The 24,863-nt window shown below is 34.0% G+C and overlaps 1 protein-coding gene across 1 annotated transcript; it reads left to right on the forward strand.

The window, feature by feature from the left end:
* Positions 1–1,065: 1,065 nt before the first annotated feature.
* LOC149075519 (PMS1 protein homolog 1-like) lies at positions 1,066–23,979 on the forward strand. The gene is made up of 14 exons (XM_089242890.1): positions 1,066–1,279; positions 3,592–3,877; positions 4,520–4,654; positions 5,583–5,728; positions 6,532–6,651; positions 7,358–7,501; positions 9,556–10,386; positions 11,128–11,272; positions 14,081–14,204; positions 14,330–14,494; positions 16,201–16,398; positions 19,563–19,681; positions 23,030–23,187; positions 23,516–23,979. Exons 1-14 carry the CDS (start codon positions 1,139–1,141, stop codon positions 23,687–23,689), a joined length of 2,886 nt encoding a protein of 961 aa, XP_089099016.1. The 5' UTR covers positions 1,066–1,138; the 3' UTR covers positions 23,690–23,979.
* Positions 23,980–24,863: the final 884 nt, after the last annotated feature.

A 24,863-nucleotide genomic window follows, 5' to 3' on the forward strand; every position in this document is an offset into this window, starting at 1 on the left:
TGTTTCATGTTCGAGAAGTACGGCAATCTGCCTCCCATGTTGGAAGCGTTGACAGATGCCTGAATTCTTGTGTTCAGCATCAGGATAAGCATTGCGTTGCCAAGCTACCTATTGCCTGTGGGGAGACTTTTTATGGAATTCCGGCTCGCATACGCAGTTTCCCATAATCAACATCTTTCAGCTGCCACTTTCAGGGGCGTCGCGTCGGACGTGTTTTTGAATGTGTGGGTGCTTGTCTCGAATAATATTTAAGTAATTTTGATTTTTGAATCAAATTGCTAACCCCCCCGGCTCTGACATTTTTCCGAGCACAACCCCGATCTATCGTCAAATGAGCAATTTTCTCTGCGTGTTTTTTTTTTCTTTTTTCCAAATCGCACAGCTTGCTTTGTGTATCTATGATTAGGGTTACCAGATTCGAAAACCGAGAAAGGAGGACGCCTGCACGCACCCTTAGTGACGTCGCCCATCCCAATTTTTACAATATAAGTGGGCCACTGTTCCGACCAACAGTGTCAGGACGGTTGGTAACCTTATCTATAGTGTGCGTATGTGTGTGTGAGGAGTTAGTGATGCCATCTATATTTTAAATTGTTTGTGAGATATTACATCTCACTTTAAAATTATTAAATATTTAATATTCAAATATTTTCAACGGAGATATCACCTCGAAGTTTAAAAAAAAAACCCATCAGCTGAACTAAGTTCACCAATGCACCATCTACGAAATATCTTCCCATGGGTCTATCCACTTTATGATCACTTGCTGAGCCTTTCTTTTTGCAGACCCTTGTTTCCGTTTGTTGTGACTTTTTTGATGAAACACTGAATTTAATTCATCACAGATTTTTTGCTGTGGTATCTATTTCCCACCATTATAACTTTTTAAGCAATTTGATCAATACTGTAATTAGCAACTTTGCCAATGATTGGCGACTTTTTTAGCGAGAAATAGTGGTATACCGTATTTAGCTTGAAGAAATATGGTCACAAGATATGTACTCATATCAAGAGTCTTGTGTTTGCTGAAACTCAGAGCTTTTTCTGCCGATTTTACAGGAACGGATGGCAACACATCAGACAATGATTGTAAACAAAAACCTATGTTTCGCCCGCCAATTTCGGTCAATGCTCGAAAATGAAGAAGATCGAGCAGTTGTCGCAAAGCTCGTCGCGATTGCTCCACAGCAGCAGCATCATATCCTCGGTGTTTTCGGTCGTCAAAGAGCTCGTCGAAAATTCCCTGGACGCCGAATCAACGAGTGTCGAAGTCAAATTGGTGAGTTATTGACATTTAAGCTGTGCTTCCATTGATGCTTTCTTTTTTTTTTTGAAGCAATGTGTGTGTATTTAGTGGTTTTCTGCGGTTTACCAACTTCGAGGCGTGAATTGCGAGCCGGTCTCCCATTTGAGGGAGCAGGCAATGCGATATTTGCAGCCACACACCATCCCCTATTCCAAAATATGGAAGGCTGATAGCAGCTCCAGGAAAACTCGAAACAAGCTCAATTCTGACGATATAAATACGTTAGATTCCACACATACATAGGCGGAGATAGACTTGGGGGAGGTGCAGTCATTATTGCTGGGGCATGATGATGATGATGATGTCAATTCATATATACATTAAATCAGTCGACTCCACCTTTGACACTGGGTAGGGAAACAATGCCCCCCACCCCCACCGTATCTTGCACACGCACTCAGAACACACAAAATGTACCGATTTGTTAGAAATTCCACAGATAAATGTGTACAGGGTTAAGTAGTGTGTATGTAGCCGGGGCCATCTTTAGCAGGGTTTTCCCAGGAGCAACTTTTTGCACAGCGTTAATTGAATTGGACCATTTCACGTCTACAGTAACTTGTAACTTTATCACGCTACGCTTTTGTGTTTTCCTCACCTTTTCTCTAAAATCAGTTTTCATTTTAATCATAATTTTAACTCCGCTTTTTTGCGCTATTTCACGACTTCCCATTCGCTCATCTTGTTATTTTCTTTTTTCTGCCTAAGATACTTTTAACATCAAATATGATCTCATTGGCTCTTCTCCTTCTCTGGTAAAATCTCACGCACCCATATCCTTTCACCCAACCATTTAATTCAGATCCGTTTCATGTCCATAGAAGTAGTCTAGCAACACACACATTCCTTAATAAATCAATGCATTTGACCAGCGACAAAGATTAGCCTTATCTTATTTTACATACGATTTCCAATGTCACGGTCTTCAGCTTGACATGAATAATATTTTACCCACCTATCGTTCTCATCTAGGGTCCCGTTTTATTACATTTTCTCATTATCTCCGACTACATATAACAGCATTCCAAAATATAGCTTTTCCCCATAAAGTCAACAGCCTGTCTCATTGGATTAAACTTTCCCATCTAACGTAATTCACTACTACTACCGAAAATTTGCCTCCTCACCTACATTCTTATACTATCTTTAATTAACTCATCAAGTTAACACAGGGTCGTCTTCAGCAGGGTTTTCCCAGGAGCAATTTTTTGCACAGCATTAATTGAATATGACCATTTCCACATCTGCAGTAACTTTATCACACTACGCTTTTGTGTTTTTCTAACTTGGGGCATCAGCTGTTCTGTTGTCTGCCTGCCGAGGATAAGAAAACAAAAATGAAGAGGAGATCAATGAAACGAACGACATGCCCTTTCGCTCAAAATCTTAAAAAAGACGTAAACTGAACCTATCAGCCATGATAGAAGGACAGACACATTGGACGGGCAGAAAAATGACATGAACACAATTATCACACGTTGTCACTTTTTCAAAGAACAAAACGTTATCACTGTTTAAAATAACCAATAACAATGAACAACAAAGAATATGTGACCAACGAAGAAACATTCCACAATTCCAGTGCCATGGAAGAAATAACCAAGTTACTAAAAAAGCTAAATGTTTGCCAAAATTGGCATGCACCCGTTTCTTCGTATTATCCCTGGGCTCAACTGTCTAAGGACGTAGTTGCCCAGGTCGATAAGATACTCACCTAAAGTACCAAAAGATATTTAGAGGTGTCACAAATTTGATACTGGTTCATCCTTGTCAGAAACTTCCGTGACACAAGGGTACATCAGATACATCGACGTGACCAGAGAGAAAGATTGCTACCGTAGGGAGTCCCACACTGAGGGGTTAGTGCGCCAACCTCTTGGTGAGTGTAAAAGAGAACAAGACTACCATTCAGAATCGGCAATAAATTTTAGGTCCCGGTATAATTAGCTCTTGTGTGCAGAAAATTACTGTGGTAAGACAAAAAATGATCAATGAGCTCAACTGTCTTATCAAAATCTTTGTCGCTTTATAAATACGTTTGTCATAACTGTTTTAGCTTTATTAAATTGTTTCAAAATTTCGGAACATTTTGCTGGTTAATTATTGAGCGCAATTTACAATTTCAAAATTTCATCATTCAAGGATTTAGCTAGTTTTTTATGTCAAAAACCGATCTGTGTGGTGTTCCACACCATCTACATTAGCAAATAATTTCCCTTGTGAATAATTTTGATGGGGGTAATAACACATGTGTTAAAGTTTGCATTTTTCATTTCATTATCAAGGAAAACAGTGGATTAGATCGGATCGAGGTGAGAGACAATGGAGTTGGTGTGTCTAAAGATGATGTACCTTTCCTTGCAAAGCCGCATTATACTTCAAAAATTACGAACACAAAAGATCTGGATCATTTGGTTTCATATGGATTTCGAGGAGAAGCTTTAGGAGCTATATGTGCTGTCGGTGAAATGAGTATAACAACTAGAACAGAAACTGATCAAATAAGTACAAATTATGTTTTTTTAAAAAATGGGGACATCTCTTCATCGAAACCATCCGCATCTGTATCAGGTATCTGCTCATTTCAATTTTTTTTTTTTTATTTCTGATTTTTGTTTTTTGGTATTTATGGGTTATCCTAAAGCATATATGCTCATGTGGCCCTTGGAGTCATCTGATGGACCATAACCTCAAACTTAATTTTGTAAGGCAACGTACGTCGCAGATTTTGGCACATTCTGCTTTGGGGTTACGGCACTGTTGCAAATTACTCCAGCTGCCCATGACTCAAGTGGCTGCCATGGGATTTAGTTCCGGAGCACTAAAGTGGACCTGTGACACATTTAGGCCTATAGATTACTTAAGTGATCCAAGATACATTTACAGATCACATAAGTGGCCCGCACTGTCCTAAAGGTTGAGCACCCTTGTCCTGAAATGAACACCAAAGAATCAGTTTCACGGTTTCTATTCTCTCGGCATTTGCTGATTTATCTGCTGCTACAGTGTTCTTTTCTTGTTTCCAAGGAAATGTGATTTGGTAAAACCTTTCAGCAATTACTTTCATTTTCTTCAACAAAAAATTATTGTGGTTTTCCAATATTTATTTAGAAATTATGATATTCGCTGCTCGTTTTCAATAAATATGCTTGCATGAGTTTTTTGTTTATTAGATATTGCTGTTCACTTGAATTTCTTTTACCTCCCTAAAAGGGACAAGTGTCGTTGTTGCGGATCTGTTCAGGAATGTACCAGTCAGAAGAAAATACTATAAGTGTGAAAAACGCAAGCGAGAGGAATTGAAACAAATTGAAGATTTGTTATGTTCATTGGCTTTTGCAAAAATAGGTGATTTTTTTTCCAAACCAAGAATAAGATATTGTTTTTTCATTGATGAATTATTGATGAATGACGTTTAATGCGCTCTTATACAGTGTGCTGAAATTGTTCCCACAGTATTATGTAAGTATCCACTGTGGTAGTCAAGTGGTCATAGTAACGGACTCACATCACGAGGACCTGGGTTCGAACCCCACCGTCTCCATAGCGGTGGTCAGCTGAAGTTGGTTTTATGTGGTTCCCAACTTCGAAGTGTGAATGGGAGCCGATCTTCCCGTTAAAAAGTCTTGCCACAGAAAGCAACAGGCCTACAACAATATTATTGTTCAATCATTAAACTTCACTCATAGTTAGAAAAATTGGTGGCAGATGGAATCACTACACACAACAAGCATTACACAAAAACAAACTTAACGTCAGGTTTGCTACACATTCCAACATGTACTAATTTGTTAGAAGTTCCACAGAGGAATATGGATGAGGTGCATGTATATGGTTCAGTAGTAGTAGCCAATCATTGCCAATCAATCATGGAAAAGGCAAAATTGCATCTCATTACAAAAATCAAAGTTACGTAAAACTCTTAAAAATAGCTGATCTTCATATTGAACTCAAAAATACTTATCTGAGACTAAAAACGGCAGATATATATATGTGTACAACAGTATAATATTCGTAGCACATCATCCCCTTATTCTGCATTGTGTCATGTAACGTTGAAGTTTTAAAAAAAAATACCAACACATTTTTCATTCTACATGACTGGTCTCCAAAAAGTGAATTCCACCATCATAAAAAAAATTGGCCACAATAAATATTTTATCACAGCTATAGATGAAGAGCCAGCAGCGTTAAACACCTTCAATGTGTTCTTTAATTTGTTATTTATTTTGTATTTGTGATTGTGAACTTACTGTTTTCTTTTGTCTTTTTGTAGGAACCCGTTTCGCTTTGTACCATAATAATAACCTCCTGTGGCAAAAGTCAGCTACATCAGAAATGAATGCAGTCCTCATTCAAGTCTTTGGAAATCCAGTTTTCATGAACTTGGAACACAAAACCAAGGAATATGAAGAAGAAAATGTAATGTCATTTGATTAAACATTTTGGGCTTAAAAAAAAATTGTTCATTAGGATAGTAAAAGGGAAAAGTTTTCACTTTAAATGCAGTGTTATTAGATGTCTTGATCTCTTTATAGATTATGTAAAAACCAATTCAATATTTTAACTGTGTGGAAATGAAATGATTTGAGTGAAAAATATCTCATTCAAGGAAAACTGTTTGGTATTGGTGCTGGTTTATGATTGTTTGTAAAGAAATTTAGTGTTTGTGTTTCGTAGGATAAGATATATGTTTATATTTGACGTCCATACTTTTATGGATTTTTTACAGCCACCTCGTTGGACTACTTGCCTGTTGTGGGCTTTGTTTTTGTATTTGTATATATTTAAAAATTTATATACAAATTTTGCAGTCACTCATTGTTGCCAACAAAATTTTTGTACACTACTGCATAATCTTATCAGGAAAGCATATGATCTGAATTTGCAAAATAAGGTTATTTGCAGATGTTCATGGCAATATATGAAAATTGGGGTTGGAACTAGAGGGTGGGCAATTGACTCAAACATAGATTTAGATAGGAACAAAAAAACCTTAAACACCTTAAAAAAACACTAAAGCACCTCATAAAATCATTGAATTTTACAGTTGGGGCAACAAAATCATGTTAGCCCCTCCCCCCTCCCCCCCCCCCACAAAATGGTTACAGCCCTAATCAGAATAGGGTGCAGGGAAACAAATGATGCACTCTCCAAGATTGCATGTTTTTCAAAAATATTTTATATTTTCTTTTAAATGCTTTCTTTCATTTTTTTAAATTTAGGTTAAAATAGATGCATATGTACCAAAGAAACCTCTGGAGAATTCTTTGACGAGATCAAGTCATGACCGCTGCTTTGTACTTGTAAATAAACGCCCTGTGAGAGTAAAATCAATAGAGAAGGTAAATTATGTTTAGAATCCAAGTTACTTGAAATAAGGAATTATTTTTCACTTATTGAATAATTTTTCTCTTATTTTTATTAATTATTCATACAGTATATATACCATGACTCACATCCCCTCACATTTGCGTTGCCCGATCTTAAAAATTTTTTTTAATCACACCCATTTTGAACAAAGCTCGAAGGCCTTTTAATGTCATATTCTTGGAGAGAAATATTTTCCCAAAAGAGATGCATCCAAAAAAAACCATATAGATAGGAAAGAATAAAGAAAATCTGCTAATTCATCGCCCTTCTGTTCCTGAGGGTGGGGCATTACCAGTGGAAAAGTTTACCCAAACTTGGGAAAAAAAATTACTGATCTGATGAAATCAGGCTATGGCTGTAATCTGAATATATGATCAAGAATTAAATTATATGGAAAAACTTTCGAACTTACTATACCGCTGATTCCCCCCCCCCCTCCCGATACAGTGGATCTGGTTCATAGCGTTTTTGAAGCAAAAAATACTTTAAACAGGAAATCTTAGTGAATATTGGTAAAAGTTGGGACCACAGAAGTCAGTCTTACTAAGCAAGGAAAAGTTCTAAATGGGAACGTTATAAACATGATCCACTGCATATATTTTTTCTTCTGCTAATATTTTTTCCTCTCTTTCTTGGTAGATATGGCTACCACAATTTTCATTTTTCCTCTCTTAACAGCTTTTGCAAGATATCTTTTGTCCAGATGAAGCCGGTGGATGTAGAAGACGATTCCCTATTTGCCTTGTTGACCTTTCAGTACTTCCTTCTAATGTTGATGTTAATGTATGCCCTAGCAAATCAAAGATTTTTTTCCAAAATGAAGTAAGTCTGTCTTTTCTTCTCTTGAGATCCATGCTAAGATGAATCACAGAATTTCATTTATATATTATCTACTAGAAAAGCACAGTGATTCCGAAAGAGTGTGCCGTGCTATATTCTGCAGATAACAATATTTTAAAGTCAGTAATTAGGAGATTCAAAACCGTTTATCATAATGTTGGGGTTAAAAGAACACATAACATGGAGAACCCATAATCCATAAGAAGTTCTTATTAAGAATCCATAAACATGTTGGGGTAAATCGAGAAGCTATCCATACTTAGAATAAGACAACCATAATATCCTTTATGGGCATTGTATAATATTTTATCATGCGTGTATAGTGTTTATAATTTTTGTGATGGTGTTTTTAATTGGGTTGCTGTATTTTTGAAATATATGACATCCATATTTGTTATGGGCATCTTTTTCTCAGCCACCTTGTTGGGCATTTTGCTTGTTGGTGTTGTATTTGTATTTATGGGTGCTGCGAAAGTACTTTGTGACCTGGCAATGAATGGAACTGTGTAAAATTATTAAATTTTGTCTATATAGTCTTTTGTGCAAAATGAATGACACATTAAGATTTGTATGTTATTTAAATACCTCTTCTAATTAGTTTGGTCTCTAAGATCAACTGTTCAAAAGATGTCTTAAGACTTTGCATCCTGTAAAATAATAATCACAAAAATAAAATGGAATTTGAATCAAAACAATCCTGCACAGTAGGACCTTTCTCAACCGACTGAACTGAGACCACGAGCTACTCAGTTGAGACAGAATCCAGTTAAATCCCTGTGAACCTCATCCTTTCCCCTTGCTTAAGTCAGTACTACTTTGGTAAATTAAAATTCTGCCATAATAAACTAATGTAATAAATTATAAGCTTATCAGTTTCGTCCTTTTGAAGAAGATATATGTAAAAAGAATTATAAACTGTATTATTTTAAAAATTTTACATATTGCTTTTTTGTGACTGTTATAGACAATAATTGAAATCAAATCAATGTTTAGACCACTGCTATAATAATATTTCCAAAAGTTCTGTACTAGCACAATTGGAAATTATCTAAATGCATCTTAATATGAGAATCACATGCTTTACATTATGTGCAAGTATCTAAACTCATACATAGGAAACCTCTTCTTCCCCTCAAATATATTCTAAAAAGAACAGTATGAGATTACCAAACAAAATACTTCATGTCATTATAACGTTGAAAATGAACATGAATTTCTCGAGCCAATATATAGACCAGTTGTTGAAGTTCCATTGTGAATAGAATTCACATCTAAAGAAATCCTATTGATTGTAAGAGAATTAGTATCATATATGCTGGTCATATATAACTTTTGGTTTTCTGTTGCTTGCGGATAGGTAAAAGTTTCCATGTTTTTACATGCAGTGTGCATAGCTAACAGCATGCATCGCATTTTACTGGCACTGATCCTAGAAGCATACTTCCAATTAGAAAAAGTAGCCAAATAACATAAAGGCCTCAAAGAATTCATTCATATTGCAATATGAGTTCTATAGTTATTAAAATAAAATATTTTACTTTTTATATGGATACCCTGTACTCATAAACAAAATTAGAAATTTGTTGCCCTGTCTGTTCTGAGGCCAAAAAAATATTCCACATTTTTAAGTGCAGTATTGTAGCAGTATTGACCGAAATATTTGAATTCAAAAATCAGACAAAAGTTGGGAAAGAACAGCGAAAACTAATGGATAATGCTTCTTTCCCTTATATATGCAGCCCAATTTTTTTCCCCTTAGGACAGATAAGGCAGCAACTTTCCAATTGGCAGTTAGAGCACAGGGTGTCTATATTTGGAAGTATCCAAATAACACTGAGGGTTCTGGTGGAGACCAGATTACTTTTCTTCCAGTGTTTACCTCGACATAATATCCAGAAAATATGTTTTCTTAAATTTTTTTTCACACACATTTATTAAGTAAAAGTTCCTGTGAATTCTTATTCTTTGTTTATTTGTTCATTGACAAATCGACTTACTATAGTGGTTGCTAATACTTGGTTGATTGTTCTTGCCAGGAAATCATCTTAAAATTATTATCAGATGCACTGAAAGAAGAAGAAAAGAATCCGGATATCTCCTTTTCTACCAAGACTGCCAGTATCCATTCTGGAATGTCTGTGCCTAAAATTCCTGAAGCTACACCAAAAAGTGTTGAATTAAGTGAACAAACACCTAACTCAAATGGAATTTCAACTGTTGGAAAAACTCTATTTAGTGATGTTTTACAAAATGCCATGATCAGAGAACCAATTCTTGTATCAAATGAAAATGATCATGATGAAAGGTCAATCCCAAGTTTGCAGTACCGTACAGTTTCTGCAAATGAGTCAATTCATGACAAAAGCCAGTGTGTTTCGCGTACAAAAGACTATTTGTCAGACATTACGGATGCAGAACTCTGTGATCAGAATTTTGCTTCAATGAAAAGTTATAATCTTCTTCACCAGAGTTATTCTCTTTCGAATACTGAGACAACTATACCAACCAATCAGAGGTTGAGTCTCTCCAAAACTAATGGTGTACAAAGAAAGATTGAACAGTTTCAGAGTTTCAGTGTATTAGACAAAGATGATAGAGTGAAAGAAGGAGTGCATAAAAATGTACCTAATTATGAATATGGTGAAACTGAAAAAGGAGTGCCAGCACCTGTTCTTTTTCCAAGTGATGTAACTGTTGAAAAACCAGCATCTGCTTGTGTGGAAAAAGTTCAAAAATCTATCAAAGATTTCCATAACATCAGCAAATTAAATCATGATGTTCATTCAGTCGAAGCAGATAACCACCATGTAGCTGAATCGAGTTGGAGCCGGGGGCAGATAGCGGAACTTTCTGAAAACAGTGCACAGGTGATTTGATGGGATGTTTTTTCTCAATTTTGAATCATATTTTTAATTGATTCCTAAAATTTATCCAAAATTTCATGTTTCTTTAAACACAAAATAACTATTGTACTGGTAGAAAGTTGACAAGCAGCATTACATATAAGTTTGCTAATCAATGCTGCTGATAAATGACTTTTGGGGGGGGGGGGGAATATTTGATTTTCCTGCATTCAATCGCTTCCTCGATATGGTTCCAGAAAAGAAATGGCCAAATGTAATCATTTTTTTCTTCTTCAATTATCCTATTTATACAACTTATACACAATCAAATTTAGTTCAAAACACTTTTGCTTTGTGTTCACGGTACATTCATGCATTTGCACAGTATGCATTTGTACAGTATGTACAATGTACATTATGTTGGAATTTCTAAGTTTATTGCAAATTGAAATTGAAGTCCATTAAAAATATTTGCTCGCAATTTATGTTTGGGAAACATTATTTTTCCAGCTCATGTCAAGAAATTCAAAATTAGACGAATAGTTTTTTTTTTCTCTTTGTCTCTTATCTGTTAATTTTAATGTTGAAAAACAACATTAATGCATGGAATAATTCAAATCACAATTTATTTAACCCCCCCCCCCCCCATTTTAAAGATATGCTTCAATTTTACTCAAATACTTAATTTCAATTTCCATTTCCCAATAATTCTTAAAATTTTTCCACACGTGGAAATTAATTTATTCAAACACATCCATATTTCAGCCTGTGGAAGTTTTAGTTCCATGTACCATCAAAAGAAAACTACCCAATGCTGAAGATAATGGCGATATCTGTAAAAAGAAGTTTCAAACTCAGTTAAGACCAATGAGTGCCTTTGATTTCTTTTGTTATGAAAAACGACTTGAAGGTAAGTGCTTTTTTTTCTTTTACATACTTTTCTTGGTGTGATTTTTTTTCTTTCTTTTATGCTTGTTATGCTATTTGCTTAGTGTAATATAAAATTCAATTATAATGTGCATTTTTTTCAAGAGTCTCATATTTCATGAAAATATACAAGGTAGCTTAATTAACTGAGCCTCAGGTACGGTAGGCCAGGTTGATAAGATACTCGCCTAAAATACCAAAGGATGCTTAGAGATTTTGGGAGTTCTTTAACCGATTTTTCCACGTCAGAAACTTTCCTGATGTTTAGCTGCAACAGAAACGGCAATAACATGATCGCAGAAAACGTTTGGTACTGCAGAATGTTCCACACCGAGGGATGTGAGGGAAGGAAGATGATATTAATTCATTTGATGAATTGAATGAACAATTACTTTCACTTAATCATTATAGACATGTACAATTATATATACACTAATATGCAAAATTAAAAGAATTTGCACATATAGTGTCTATTTTCACAAAAAGTACTGAACCAAAGGTACCAATAATGCCACTGAAGAAGTATGAAATATTCAGTGTCGAATACGTAAGCACACACACATGCGTGTGGACGGAGCTGTGACCACGGAGGGGATGATAAAGACACAAGGCGTTTTCCATGATTCATGTGGTTGTACTCTTTTGCGACATTCGCTGTGTTTCTCGCAAGAGTTTGGTAAATTTTATAAGCTGTCAGGTAAAATAAATAACCACAAATATATGGATGACAGAATGAGATGGAGAATCATCGGTAGATTGGAGGCAGGTCAATCACAAGTGCAGGTGGCTACAAAGCTCGATATTATGGCCAGTGTCATCTGCAATTTGTGGAAACAGTCTCAGGACACTAGATCCATATCGAGAAGACCTGGTCAAGATCATTGAAGAGCCACGATGACCAATGAGGATCGTTATTTGGCACTTTCAGTGCAGCGCCACAGGACTGCTACAGCATCACAGCTCTCACATGAGCTGCATGCTGTAGCATATTTGCCCAAAGGAACAACTATGCCTGCTCTGCCATTGTTGCCTGAAGGCTTCATGAGAGAGGGCTTTATACCAGAAGATCCACTGTTTGCGTCCCACTAACGGCAACACACAAGAAAGAGCATAGAACATGTCTGGGATGCTCTTGGGAGGGCAATTGTATCTCACCATCTCCCTTCGAGAACCATACCGGAACTGAAAATTGCGTTGCTGCAGGAGTGGGACCGATTGCCACGGACTCCTCAACTGCCTCGCGTCCAGTATGCCGTCATGCGTTGCGACCTGTTTGACTGTGAGAGGGGACCATACCCCCATGTTAGACTCATTTACAGTTCGATCTCACAATGTGAATTTGGACATTCCTGCAATGATGAGCTTTACTGACAATCACGAGTGCATACTATGACTTTTGTATGGCACATCTCTTTCTCTGTTATAATTGTGTATTCGTACCAAATTTCATTAAAATCTGTCCACTAGTTTTTCAGAAATTTTACAAAATGTGCTGATTCTCTTAATTTTGCACGCAAGTGTATATAAAGATCTAAAAACTTATAGATCGAGCAGCATGTGTACTGCATACCACAACACCACACCAATGTTGCCAGATTCCAAACAAAATACAAAAAATGAATATAGGGATATTTACAGATATTGTGGTGCCTTCTAGGCCATCCTATTAGAATAGTATTTATTAACACTGCTTATGTCCCTATAGGGATCAGCGCATCAACCTCTTGGTGAGTATAAAAAGGCAGAAATGTTTAATGCTGCCATTCGAAATCAGCAATAAACTATAGTTCCCAGTCTAATTAGCCCTGCTGTGCTGAAAATAGCAGTAGTGCGACAAAAATTATCAAATGAATAACTGAACATCTTTCAACCGAGACATGATTAGACCAAGTTCAGTCATAATTTTCACATATTATTTCCCCATCTTTATGTACCATAACAGCAGCATATGCAAGATTCACCTTTGCGGGGGGGGGGGGGGGGGGGCACAAGGAGTTTCTTCCATAGAAATTTTAATTACTAACCTTATACAAATGCTATTTAAATTAACAGAAATTGATTAAATAGTTTACGGAGGTATTGTCTTTTGATATTTTTTTTCTAAAATGTTTCAATATTTTTATTGTGTTGGAAAGGACGTGGTCCCCTTGTGCTCTTCCCTGTGTAGGTCTCTCTGCCAGACGGTACCCTTTCCCCATCCAATTCACTTTGATTTTCATCCAATTTACATATAATTAAATGACTTAATGTAATGTTATGTACATCTAATTGGTACAACTTTTTTCAGTTCACTAGTGATGGCAAATATTTTCACACCAACAGAAAGCTCTGTTTATGCAATCAAAATTGGAAGATGATCCTTGCCAGAAGATAATTCACTCACGACAAATATCCAATTTTTAACCCTTTAGCTTTGCAAAAAATTTCATCATTGTTTTTCAGTCTAATTTATTCTTTAGTTTAAAAAAAATTAGTTTGAAACATACTTATTGAAGAATCGTTATATTTCATATCTCTGTAAATCATAGTTTTTAAATTTTTTGAGAAGTCATATCATTTATTTGTTTTTTAAATTTAATTTTTACAAGATCGCATTGATCACTCATAGATGATTGAGCAGTTGAAGAGTTGAACAAAGATACTCCACAAATTGTATGCTGAAAATTATGGTACTTTTGCTTGTGCAGAACTTCCGAAAATTGAATGCATCATCTCTCTACAGGAGTAAAAATATTATAAAATTCTGTTGCATTCGAGGGTTTTATAGTTTTCTGTTTCTTCTGTGTTGCAGTCATTTCACACAGCAGTGGAGTTAGTAATCAGGAAATTGCAAGAGCTCTTTCAGAGAAGTGGAGATTGCTCTCAGACACAGAAAAATCAATTTACGAAAGAAAAGCATCTGAAGAATCAAAAAAGTACTTACAGATTGAATAAGTTTACATCATGACAACACTTATTACACTTATTAGCAAACTGTATGAAAACTTGTGTATATTTCCAGTTTAATAATTTTCCTCTCATTTTTATTTTTTCCCTCAAGAAATGAACCAAAAAGAAAACTGCTGAAAGAAAAGCTCACAGACTCAGCAGAAAACAAAGCTCTGCAAAGAAAAGTCAAAAGAAAGAGTAGAAGTCAAATAATAGAAAAGCCTGTATCATTCTCTTTCGAAAAAATTCAGTCGTCCGTGATTTCTCTTAAAAAATGGTAAATAGTGGATTTTTTTTTCAAAAAAAACCATTTTTTTTATTTATAGTGATAGAAAAATTTTGACAAAGAATTTTGTGATTAAAAGAATCACAGATTTATTATTTATTTTTTTATTAACAGATTGTTCTGAGTAAAAAAAATTATTCATTTTTATTTTTAAATAAATATGGCAAAACCTCCACTATCTATTCCTCATTTAGCATATCTGGAATTCCCTATTAACAGATGTCCATTTGTCAAAGCAATAGGACTTTTTCCCTATACACTCATTGAGAACTGTAGAATGCCTTCCTTGGGCTAGACTTTTTCTTGGGATCCATTTGATTCAGGGCCCTTGGAGCATTGCCCCAGCCTAGTTATGGGCCTGAAGTTGTCTTTTGGTATTCACAGAGGGTTACGTTTCAGGAGTCACCGTGAATAGCCCAAACCCATAAACTTCTGTTTTTTGGACATCTTGTTTATATCTGTTTTGTGTGTCAGAAGTACAAAGGGGTTCCAGCGATTTTCTGCAATGTGCTTTTTTTTCTTTTCTTTTTTTTTGAGGAAAAAAAAGTTACAATATATCAGCTGTCTCTTAATTTCAGTAATTTGTATCCTCAGTAAATTTGTCAGAGTTTTTTGACAATTCTTCCTTTACCAATAACGGCATCGGTGCGATTCATCCATGACTTTAAGATGTTTCTTGTATTTGCGTCTTCCTCGATTGCTTGCACAATCATCATTGAGTAATGTGTATAGCAAGTCATGAATGTTTGCATATTCCCTGATGAAGCAGGGGAATGCTAGGTGTTGAGTTATGAGGCGTGCAGAGGACTTCAATAGCATGGTGTTCATGGGCGTTATCGAGTACACAAAGAACTCTGAATAGGAATTTTTTATTGTCAAGGCACCTTCTGAATTTTGAAACAAAATACCATTTAAACAAATCCAGGAATAGCATTTTTGTAATCAAGCTCTTCTCTTATTCATAAAAAGTATGGGGAAGAGAGAGAGAGAGAGACTTTTTCCCCTTCAATGCTCCCAGATTTGCAGATTTAATGACAGTCATAGTATGCAAGTTATACAGTAGCCATAAATTTAATACGTTTTTTTATCTCACCCACAGAAAAACTACACTTTCTATGTGAAATGCATGTGGATTCCAGGGCTATATAGTAACATTTGTAGCAACGGCTGATTGAATCTTAAGTTCTTTTTGTCGTGATATATCTGACTGTAGATTCATTGATGCTGTAATAACATGGAACTGCAGCAATCAAGTAAACCAGTGTCAGTATTTCAAGTTATTCACTTTCAGAAACATTTAAATAACAGTCTTTTAGAAACATTTCTAGAAGCACTAGGAAAACCTTTAGAAGGGGTTTATAAAACGTTTATTTATATCACATACAGTTTATATTTTGTTCCAATACAAACAAATAGCACTGAAAGTGTTTTCCAGAAAACTGGGAAAAAAGACACTGCGAATGTGAAATCCTGACTGTATATATTGTTTTAGTTTGTTTTGTGTAGAAAACTGTATTATAGATGGTGTTTGTGTTTATACTATATTATAGATAGAATCTCATGACATATTTTGAATTGGAATAAAATTGGAAAAAAAAAATTAAATATTCTTTTTTCTGTATGTCTTATACCCCCCCCCCCCTCCCAAAAAAAAAATACAGACGTATACTATTTTGTTCTTGCTTTTTTTACTGCAGGAGTGAAAACAGTTCTGATAGCGCAGCATTCTCACCAATTTCAGAAATATCACGTGGAATCTGGGTCGGTCATGAAAACAAAAAACTAGTCTTACTGAACATATATCGTATAAGAGAAACTCTCATTTATCATCGCCTTATGGACACTTTTCAAATAAAAGCTGACGTGATTAGTAAGCCAATTCCCATCACTGCTGAGTAAGCATTAATTTTTGTTCTTTGTGGGTCTGTTGCGAATTGTAGTTTAATTTTAGGGTTTTCATTGAGTAAAATCTGTATTAAAAATAACAATTTGATTCAAAATATTTTGTATATTATTATTATATATGGTCAGTTATGACCTTGGAAATATGTCTACGAAAACGAACACGCAATGAAAACTAAAGACTCAAAACATTTATGAATTTTTTAAATCTTTCTTGTTTTTCATTTTAATCTTTGAAAAATATTATGAAATGTTTTGAGATAAAAATTTTGGTTTGCAATGCTAAATTTATTATTTATTTTAAAATCACTTTGTCTTATGGGCTGAAACTTTTCTTTTATAAAAGTATTTGCTGTGATGTGCAAGGAGTAAATTTAACCCTTTAATCGGCAAACAGAAATCACTAAACACTCTTCGAAATGCCATATCTTTTTTAATGAAGTAGGCTTTCTTCCAATTTTCAGCAGGTGCAATCTGAGGGGGGGGGGTGTTAGGGAAAAGTGTTCCATCTATATAAATCAACTTTACTAAGTACCCAGGCTTGTCAAAGCTAAAATAAGAGGCTTATTAGGAGACAAGATATCTCGTCAATGCTGCTTAAAGGGTTGAATATTTATAGTTGCATTGGTTCAGATTGTCAAAGAAGTGTTTGGCTGCTCCTTGTAATGTTCAAGGAGAGGTTGGGGGAAATTTTTGCCCCCTCTGGTATGGGGTAGCAGACCCACCTTCTCTCCCCCCCCCTTAGTTGCAGCCCTGCATTTATCACATATTCTGTGTTGATGTGATTGTGAAGAAACAACCTTTTCATTTGAATTTCAGCTTGAAATGCCCCCCCCCCCCCTCAGAATGATAGAATTTGTTTTCAGAATAATGTTCCAAGTAGTATTTTACAGGTGACTTCTACTGGCTCAAATAAATTATACAAGTTTTGTTTTTGCATTATAATTGCAGAACCACACTTCACCCTGTATAAAAATATTAACTTCATCCACTTCCCCCAATCAATTCAAAGTAAAGCTGACTCAGCTATGAACTTTGCTCATTTTATTCATTTGTACACAATTTTAATCAGGGTTGTTTGGTTTAAACCTTGGTTTTAACCAAGTGGTTTTTTTCAAAAAGTCAAATAAAAGTGGCCTAAATATCATTTTTTCCTTGAAAAATATCATATTGGTTCATTATTAGCCAAAATTTTTCATTTTTATCACATTTTATATTCTTGTGGTATATATATTTTTATGGTATATCTTTAAATGGCATAAGATGGTGTAAGTGGTTTTTTTCAAAAGTCTCATAAAAGTGGCCTGAATATTTTTTTTTTTCACATGAAATATCTTAGTTGTTTAAAGTTATATACAGAAGCCAAAATTTCTCATTCTTACCACATTTTCTAACCTTTGGCTACATTATGATGCTCTATATCTTTAACAAATTCATGAATAAGGATTGTATCATACATCTAAATGTAGTGGTGTATTATCTCACAAGGTTTCTTTTTCCCTTCACAAAGAAGCAGCAACAGTAGTGACACCATCATGCTAGGGGTAGGTGGTCCTATAATCCAATAAAGACACCAGCTGTCCCTAAAGGACAAAGACTAGTGTACTAGTAGTTACACATTACCTCACAGACATTTTCATTTTCTTTCCCATAAGAAGTAGCACATCTCCTGTATATCTCTCAGTTTTAATATTCAATAGTTTTTTTTATACTTGCACTGTTAGGCCCAGTTAATAAGGGTTCTACTGTATAGTAGTAGTAACAGATTTGTGAAAAATAATAAGCTATATACAGGGTGATTATAATTAAAGTTTTTATTCCAAAACTATACAATAAGTACTGATCAGAATGACTTGGAAATTTGCATGGATACCCTGAAACAATTGAATTTTCTTTGGCAAAAGAAAAAAATTGCAAGTAGATGATGCTGTATTTGGCCAGCAGTATAATCTATTTTGTGCAACCACATCATTAAGGACCTTCCACAGCATCAGTGTGTGGATAGAACTTCTATCAAGACCAGCAAAGCAGCTGCTGAAGACCCATTTTGACAATAACAGGATTGCATGACACCTAGCTGGCCATCAGTTCATTTGACAACCCTTGCAACTTCTGGCTGTGATGGTATCTCAAAATGTTATGAACAGTGGTCGGATTGCAAACTTTGGTGAATTGCTAGCTTCAGCACATCCCCTATATGTTAGAAGTTCCTCAGGAATATTAACGTGGATGCACGTTTGGTTTAATAAAAGTGAATTGCAAGTGCATCCACATCATGACCATGGCATATTCTGATCTGTTGTTAAACAAGAATTTTTGTGCTTTCACCCCATAGCCAGAACACGGTGGACAACATATTTAACATTTCTTGAGTAAGTTGTAGTTATTTGTTCAATTACTTCACTCTTTTTGTGATGTTTCCATGAATTATGAAATCATGTAATGCTATAATTAATTTATCATTTTGCCATGACTGGCTATCGTTTCCATTCTGCAAACAAATTTCCCATGTGTTGGATGATGTCATTAATTTTACATTTTAAAGTCTTTTTTTTCCTCTTTACTTAATAAAATTATATTTCTTCAGGAATATTCATGTCAATTTTCAAGTCATTCTGACAATCATTCTTTTTTTTTACAGTGTTTTGAAATCGGAACCTTAGTTACAATCACCCTGCATATCGTAAATCATCGTTAATTAATCTGCATTATTTATGCTTCATTAAATACCTTATATTCACCAAATTTTTATTATAGTTTTGCAAAATAGCTTCCTAATTAAGCATACTGAAAGTAACTGGAGAAAACATCTTTATATTATATGATTAATAATAACATTAAAAGAATTTTCAAACACGAAGTAATCCATTGAGTTAAGCAAAAAATAATTAAATTGCAAAAGTTGGTTTTCGTTAAAATATTTATTGATTAATTAAATATGGGAATAGTGTTAATTATATTAACAAACATTTTATTTCAATTAATTATTAGAAGTTAAAATGATTTTTCAGAAATTTTATTGTTTTTAATGTTAATACTATTTAAAACAAAAAAACCTGGTTTAAACCAAAAAAAAACCGGTTTTTTTTTGTTGTTTTTTTTAAAAAAACCGGTTTTTTTACCAACCCTGATTTTAATTGAATCATTTTGCTGATAGGATTTTAAGAGATGAAGCAACTTTCCATACTTTCTTGATGCTGTGCATGGCTGAAAAAAATTTTGATATGATGAATAAGCATATAATTTACAATGGATTCAACATCAAGATTTCAAGAGGTGAAAATTTGCATTTTAAGTGGTTTTTGAATTATTTTTTTTTTTAAATATTTTTTCAGTATTATTTTATAGCTTTCAACTGCTCATTTCGCAGCATAGATAAAGCGATAAATTCAATCATTACACTTCACTTATAGTTATGAAAACTGGTGGGAGATGGCAGCACTAACAAGCATTACACAGAAACAAACTTCACGTCAGGTTTCACTACACGTACACTCACATCCCAACATGTACCAATTCGTTAGAGATTCTGCAGAGGAACATGGACAAGGTCCATGTATGGTTTAGTAGCATAGATGATGTCAGTTGCGAAAACAAAAAAAAATACAATGTGTTATGGGCAAATAATAAATTTGAAAACACAAACAGACATGTTTTGGCATAGAGTTCTTAGTGATAAAAGTTATCACTAAGAGAGTTTATTGAGTTATAGGCATAAATTATCCCTAGAAGTTTGAAATTTTTCCATCAATCAAAATAATCTTGTTAATGAAGATGAAGAGACATTCCAAAGAGTAGTGCAGCAAAAGTGTCTCAGAGTGGTTTTTTCTAAAGGCATTGCTTGTTTGGTCCAGCAACAACTCTGCAATTCATCAGAAATGCTGCTAAAAAACCTCTGATATCAGAATAAAGCAGAGGATTAACAAATTTTCAATGTTCCTATTCTTTGTATATTCTATTATAGTTAATTTTGATTAGAGATGTGAGGTGAGAATATTCTCGGAGAACGAGAATATTCTGAGAATATTCTCCTGGATGTAAAAATTGGAGAATAATCGAAAATATTCATTTTTCTTTTAAATAATTTAAATTTTTTTACTAATTTTGTTTATATTGTGAAATATAAATCACTTTTCATTGCCTGAAATATTTACAACAATACAATTTTTGGTATAATCAATACAACTTTATGATACAAACAACCCAATGACAACTTTTAGTTCGAGAATATTCTCTAGAAGGACTATTATTAATAACTTCAGAATAATTCTTATCATTTTCTATAAGAATATTCCCCAGTAATTTATGAAAGTAGTCCTTCCAGAGAATGTTCTCAAGGCTATTATATGTAACTATATATTATAAATAACAAGAGAATATTCTCATCAAGAACTTATGAGAATATTCTCAAGTTATTTGTAATAGTAGTCCTACCAGAGAATATTCTCGAATATTCTCCTCGAATAGGACTCGAATATTCTCCTCCGAAAGATTATTCTCGAGAATTTTACATCTCTAATTTTGATGATGCAGAACCTTCAAATTTCTGCATATTTAATAATCCAAAAATTTCTATTTACTTATATGGGCTTTGCTCTAGTCATGTCAAAATCATCTGATGTTCAAGATGTTTTGTTAATAAAATGCATTTGAGAAAATTGAAATATTTTAGTGGGAAAAAAAATGTAATATACAGTTGACGCTTGTTTGACCCCACGTTATAGTGACCATTCCATTACAAAGACTGGTAGGATAAGTCCCACATGTTTTCATAGAATGACTATCATATATGTCTTACTTTTGATATAATCGCCCTCCCAGTATAACATCCATTTTCGACAGGGCAAAGGGGGGTCATTATAATAAAATTTCATGAGCGCCGATTGTATATAACAACAGAATTCGTACGGTGCTTAAAAACTCCTTAAAATCCTTCCAGCCGTTTCTAAATAAAAGTTGACTTCCCCCCCCCTCCCCCCCCCCCCCCCCGCTCTCGATTTTGTCCTCGAAAATCGGATTGTGGTAACTGCAGCTCCTTATTCACATTATCGTCCCTCATCAGGCTTTTCATCGTGAAACCCCGATCATATCCTTGATCGTACAGCTGAAGATGGTTTACTCTAGTCCAGTGTTTCTCAACAGCCGACCGCGGTTTCCGTTTTCAAAAAAAAAAAAAAAAATCGCCACTTCAAGCAGCAGAAATTACTATGGTCGATCGTCATTGCGTCAAATCCCGATGTTTCGTGGGAAAAAAATTCATTTCATGAATAAGAGCTAGTCCGCTGAATTATGAGAGTTAATTTGTCAATTTCGCCAAATAACGAGCGCTAAATCGCCAAACATCGTGTTGAATGGCCTGAAATTTGCTCTCATTTTGCAACAATTTTTTTCTGAGTATAACTGAAAAACAACAAGGAAAATTGAAAAACTTAATTTTAAAGAATTTGTGTATGTGTTGATCCAGTTTGAGCGAGGCGAGAGATGTATAAAGAGTTGCTGCAAATATATAATTTTGTAAGAAAAATCTTTGTCAGCTGTATTTTATTTTGAATAATTTGGGGGGGGGGGGGGAGGGGGAATGAATATCACTTTTAGAATTTATTTGATGCTGTTATGAGTTATATTTTTGACCGAAACTTGAAAGTTTTAGAATACTTTGGTGACAACAGAAAAGTATGTATGTAGATTAATTATTTTATGAATTCCTATGATGCTGGGTAACAAATCAAAAGTTGTAATTTCTGAACCATTTCTATGTCTATATTTTTGAGAAGAGGGAAAATTTGTTTGGCAAATTAAAAATAAATTTGCATATGTGCCCCGCCCCTTTTTATTTTGCTGTAAAACATAAGTTATGAAGTTTGCCATGACTCCTTAAAAACTGCTTGAAACTCCTTTAAAAGTCCTTAATTTTTATTTAGGAAATTTTGTATGAATCCTGAACAAACATTTTATTCACTTTATTCAAGTGCAAATGCTTACTGAAACACATAAGCATTTGATGTCTGAAAGTTTGAAATTTCATGTATAGTCTTCTAAAAATTCATTAGCTAAACCTTATGAAGATTTTTGTGTCATATCAAAGTTGCCATATCAGGTATGTAATAATTTTAATAAATGTAAGAAAATTGTATGAAAATGTCACTTTCATTCAACTATTACCCATACTTGATATGTACACTACACATATTTTGCCATAGAAGTTTGATTTTAAAAATTCTATCGAAGAAGATAAAAATATTGCTATCACACACACACACAATCTTGGTAGTATTCACATTCTCTACATGTACCACAATTTGTAAACAAAGCAAACATCATCAGTCCAAAAACTAACATTTGTCCATAATATATTGCAAATTTCTCTCAGTAAATCATTCATTCAAAGATTTATCATATTCAGCAACATGCTGTAAATTATACATAGTGGATAATCCCTAGTAAATATGATAAATTTGCAATGTATAGAACACAATTCACAAAAATTCTCTGTGATTGTGCATAACTAATCACCAATTTATCACTTTTACCATAATGTATGTGCATGTACATTGTTCGTATACTTGTAAAATTTCATGCTTTGAAAATATGTGTATAAAACTGCTGATTTGGGTAATTTCATAGGGGGTGAAGATATGAGGGCAGAGATAGTTGGAATGAGTTCTACCATTCCAACCTATGGAATAAGTGATCTGAAAGAAGTCTTGCGTCTGATCCAAGAGAAAGGAAGTTCTGCAGCTCTTCCAGAGTGTCGACCTTCAAAAGTTTCTAGTTACCTTCAGGTTAATTAAGTTTTTTATTTGTATTCTAGGGCCTTGTTATTTATTGTTATATTAACATTTTTATATGTTTATGAAATACTATTGCTATCAAATTCACTTTCAAAATTTTTCTGGTATAAAATTACTGAAAAAAAAAGCTGCTGTTCGAATGATAATCACAAAGCTATATATGATTATTGTTATTATGAAAGTCTCTTGAGGAAAAAAATTAAAGATTTCAAACAGATTTCTTATTTTAGCTTATTTCAGAAATTTTGATATCAAGCTTTTTTAAGAAACAAATTTTGAAAACACAAAAACAAAATTCCATGTCCTTTTCCATTTACAGGGAGAAGCTGTTCGCATTTCTAGACAGTCTTTGCCAGTACAAATGAAGCAAGAAATCAATGATTTCTTAAGAGATGCTTCAAAATTTCTACCTCCATATGTTGATCGTTGTTTCCATAATAAGCCATTTAAACATCAAATTTTCAATACAAGCTCTCTAGATCAAGATAAGTGAAAAAATTGAACCTTCATTTTCTTTATGTCTCAATCTCCAAAACATCCTCGATTCATCTGTATGTGTATATTTTCATAGAGTATGTCAGAACTTTATATATATATTATATTGTATAAATGAAGATATGTATTTTTCAAAGTAATTGAAAAGTAAGTAAAAACAAGTAATTGATATCTGGATAAAATTTGCTCAATTCTGTGACATAACAACTGAGAAATGTGAAAATTTGTGCATAATTTTCCAGTAAAAATTATTATGGGACCATTAAAATTAAAGTTTTTTTTTAATATTAACGTCAAGTGGTGAAATTACTTCATTCAACATTTCTTTGAATAATGATTTGCGATCCATCATTTGTAATACAATTATTTGGTAAATCTGTATGAAATAGAATGTCAATGGTCCAAAAAAGTTTCCATTTCAGAAAGGTCTTGTTTTTAAAGATGCATGCATATCAAAACATTAATTGTGAACAGGACTATCTGTTGATGCTGTTCAAGACAGGTTTTGGTCTTGTACAGTGTTCATCTTGGATAGGTTCCACTGTATATCTTTATCAAGTCATACAAACAATTTTGTGCAATTCTGTGGTGGCAGTTGAAGTTCTGTGCAGTGGAGCTACAATTAAATTTTGCACCTATTTCACCATATACCATATTTACTCAAATCTAAATCCCACTTCTCCCCCTTGATGATCTAATATGTTTATCTTGGATGCACATTAGAATCGGTGACAATATCAAAAAACTATATACATTTTCACAGCTGAGAAATAGGTTGTACAGTCAACTTATGAGTAATCAATATAAAAGCAAAAAATTGGTTGCACTTACTCCATCTACTGTTTCAATTATAGTTTAACTTAAGTAATAATATACAGTTATTATAAATTGAATTCATGCCAAAAATAAAGTGTTTCTGGTCCCTCTGGATTAGGTCGATGGCCACCATTATCTGATGTGGAACCTATTGAGAAAATTATCTAAAAAATCTCCTAGTTATATGAGTAATTCTTGTTTATTTATTGTGTTATTTAAAATATTCGTTATCATTTTTACTGTTGAAACACACATAGGTGAAGATAGACTTGAAAGTCTGAGTGGGGACACAATGTCAATTCATATATAGGCATATTCATTATATCAGTCGGCTCCGCCATTGACACTGCATTGCT

The sequence above is a fragment of the Pholcus phalangioides genome, unplaced genomic scaffold, assembly GCF_987345545.1.
Source record: "Pholcus phalangioides strain wild (caught in Gottingen) unplaced genomic scaffold, Ppha-v1.0 ptg000015l_1, whole genome shotgun sequence".
NCBI lineage: Eukaryota > Metazoa > Arthropoda > Arachnida > Araneae > Pholcidae > Pholcus > Pholcus phalangioides.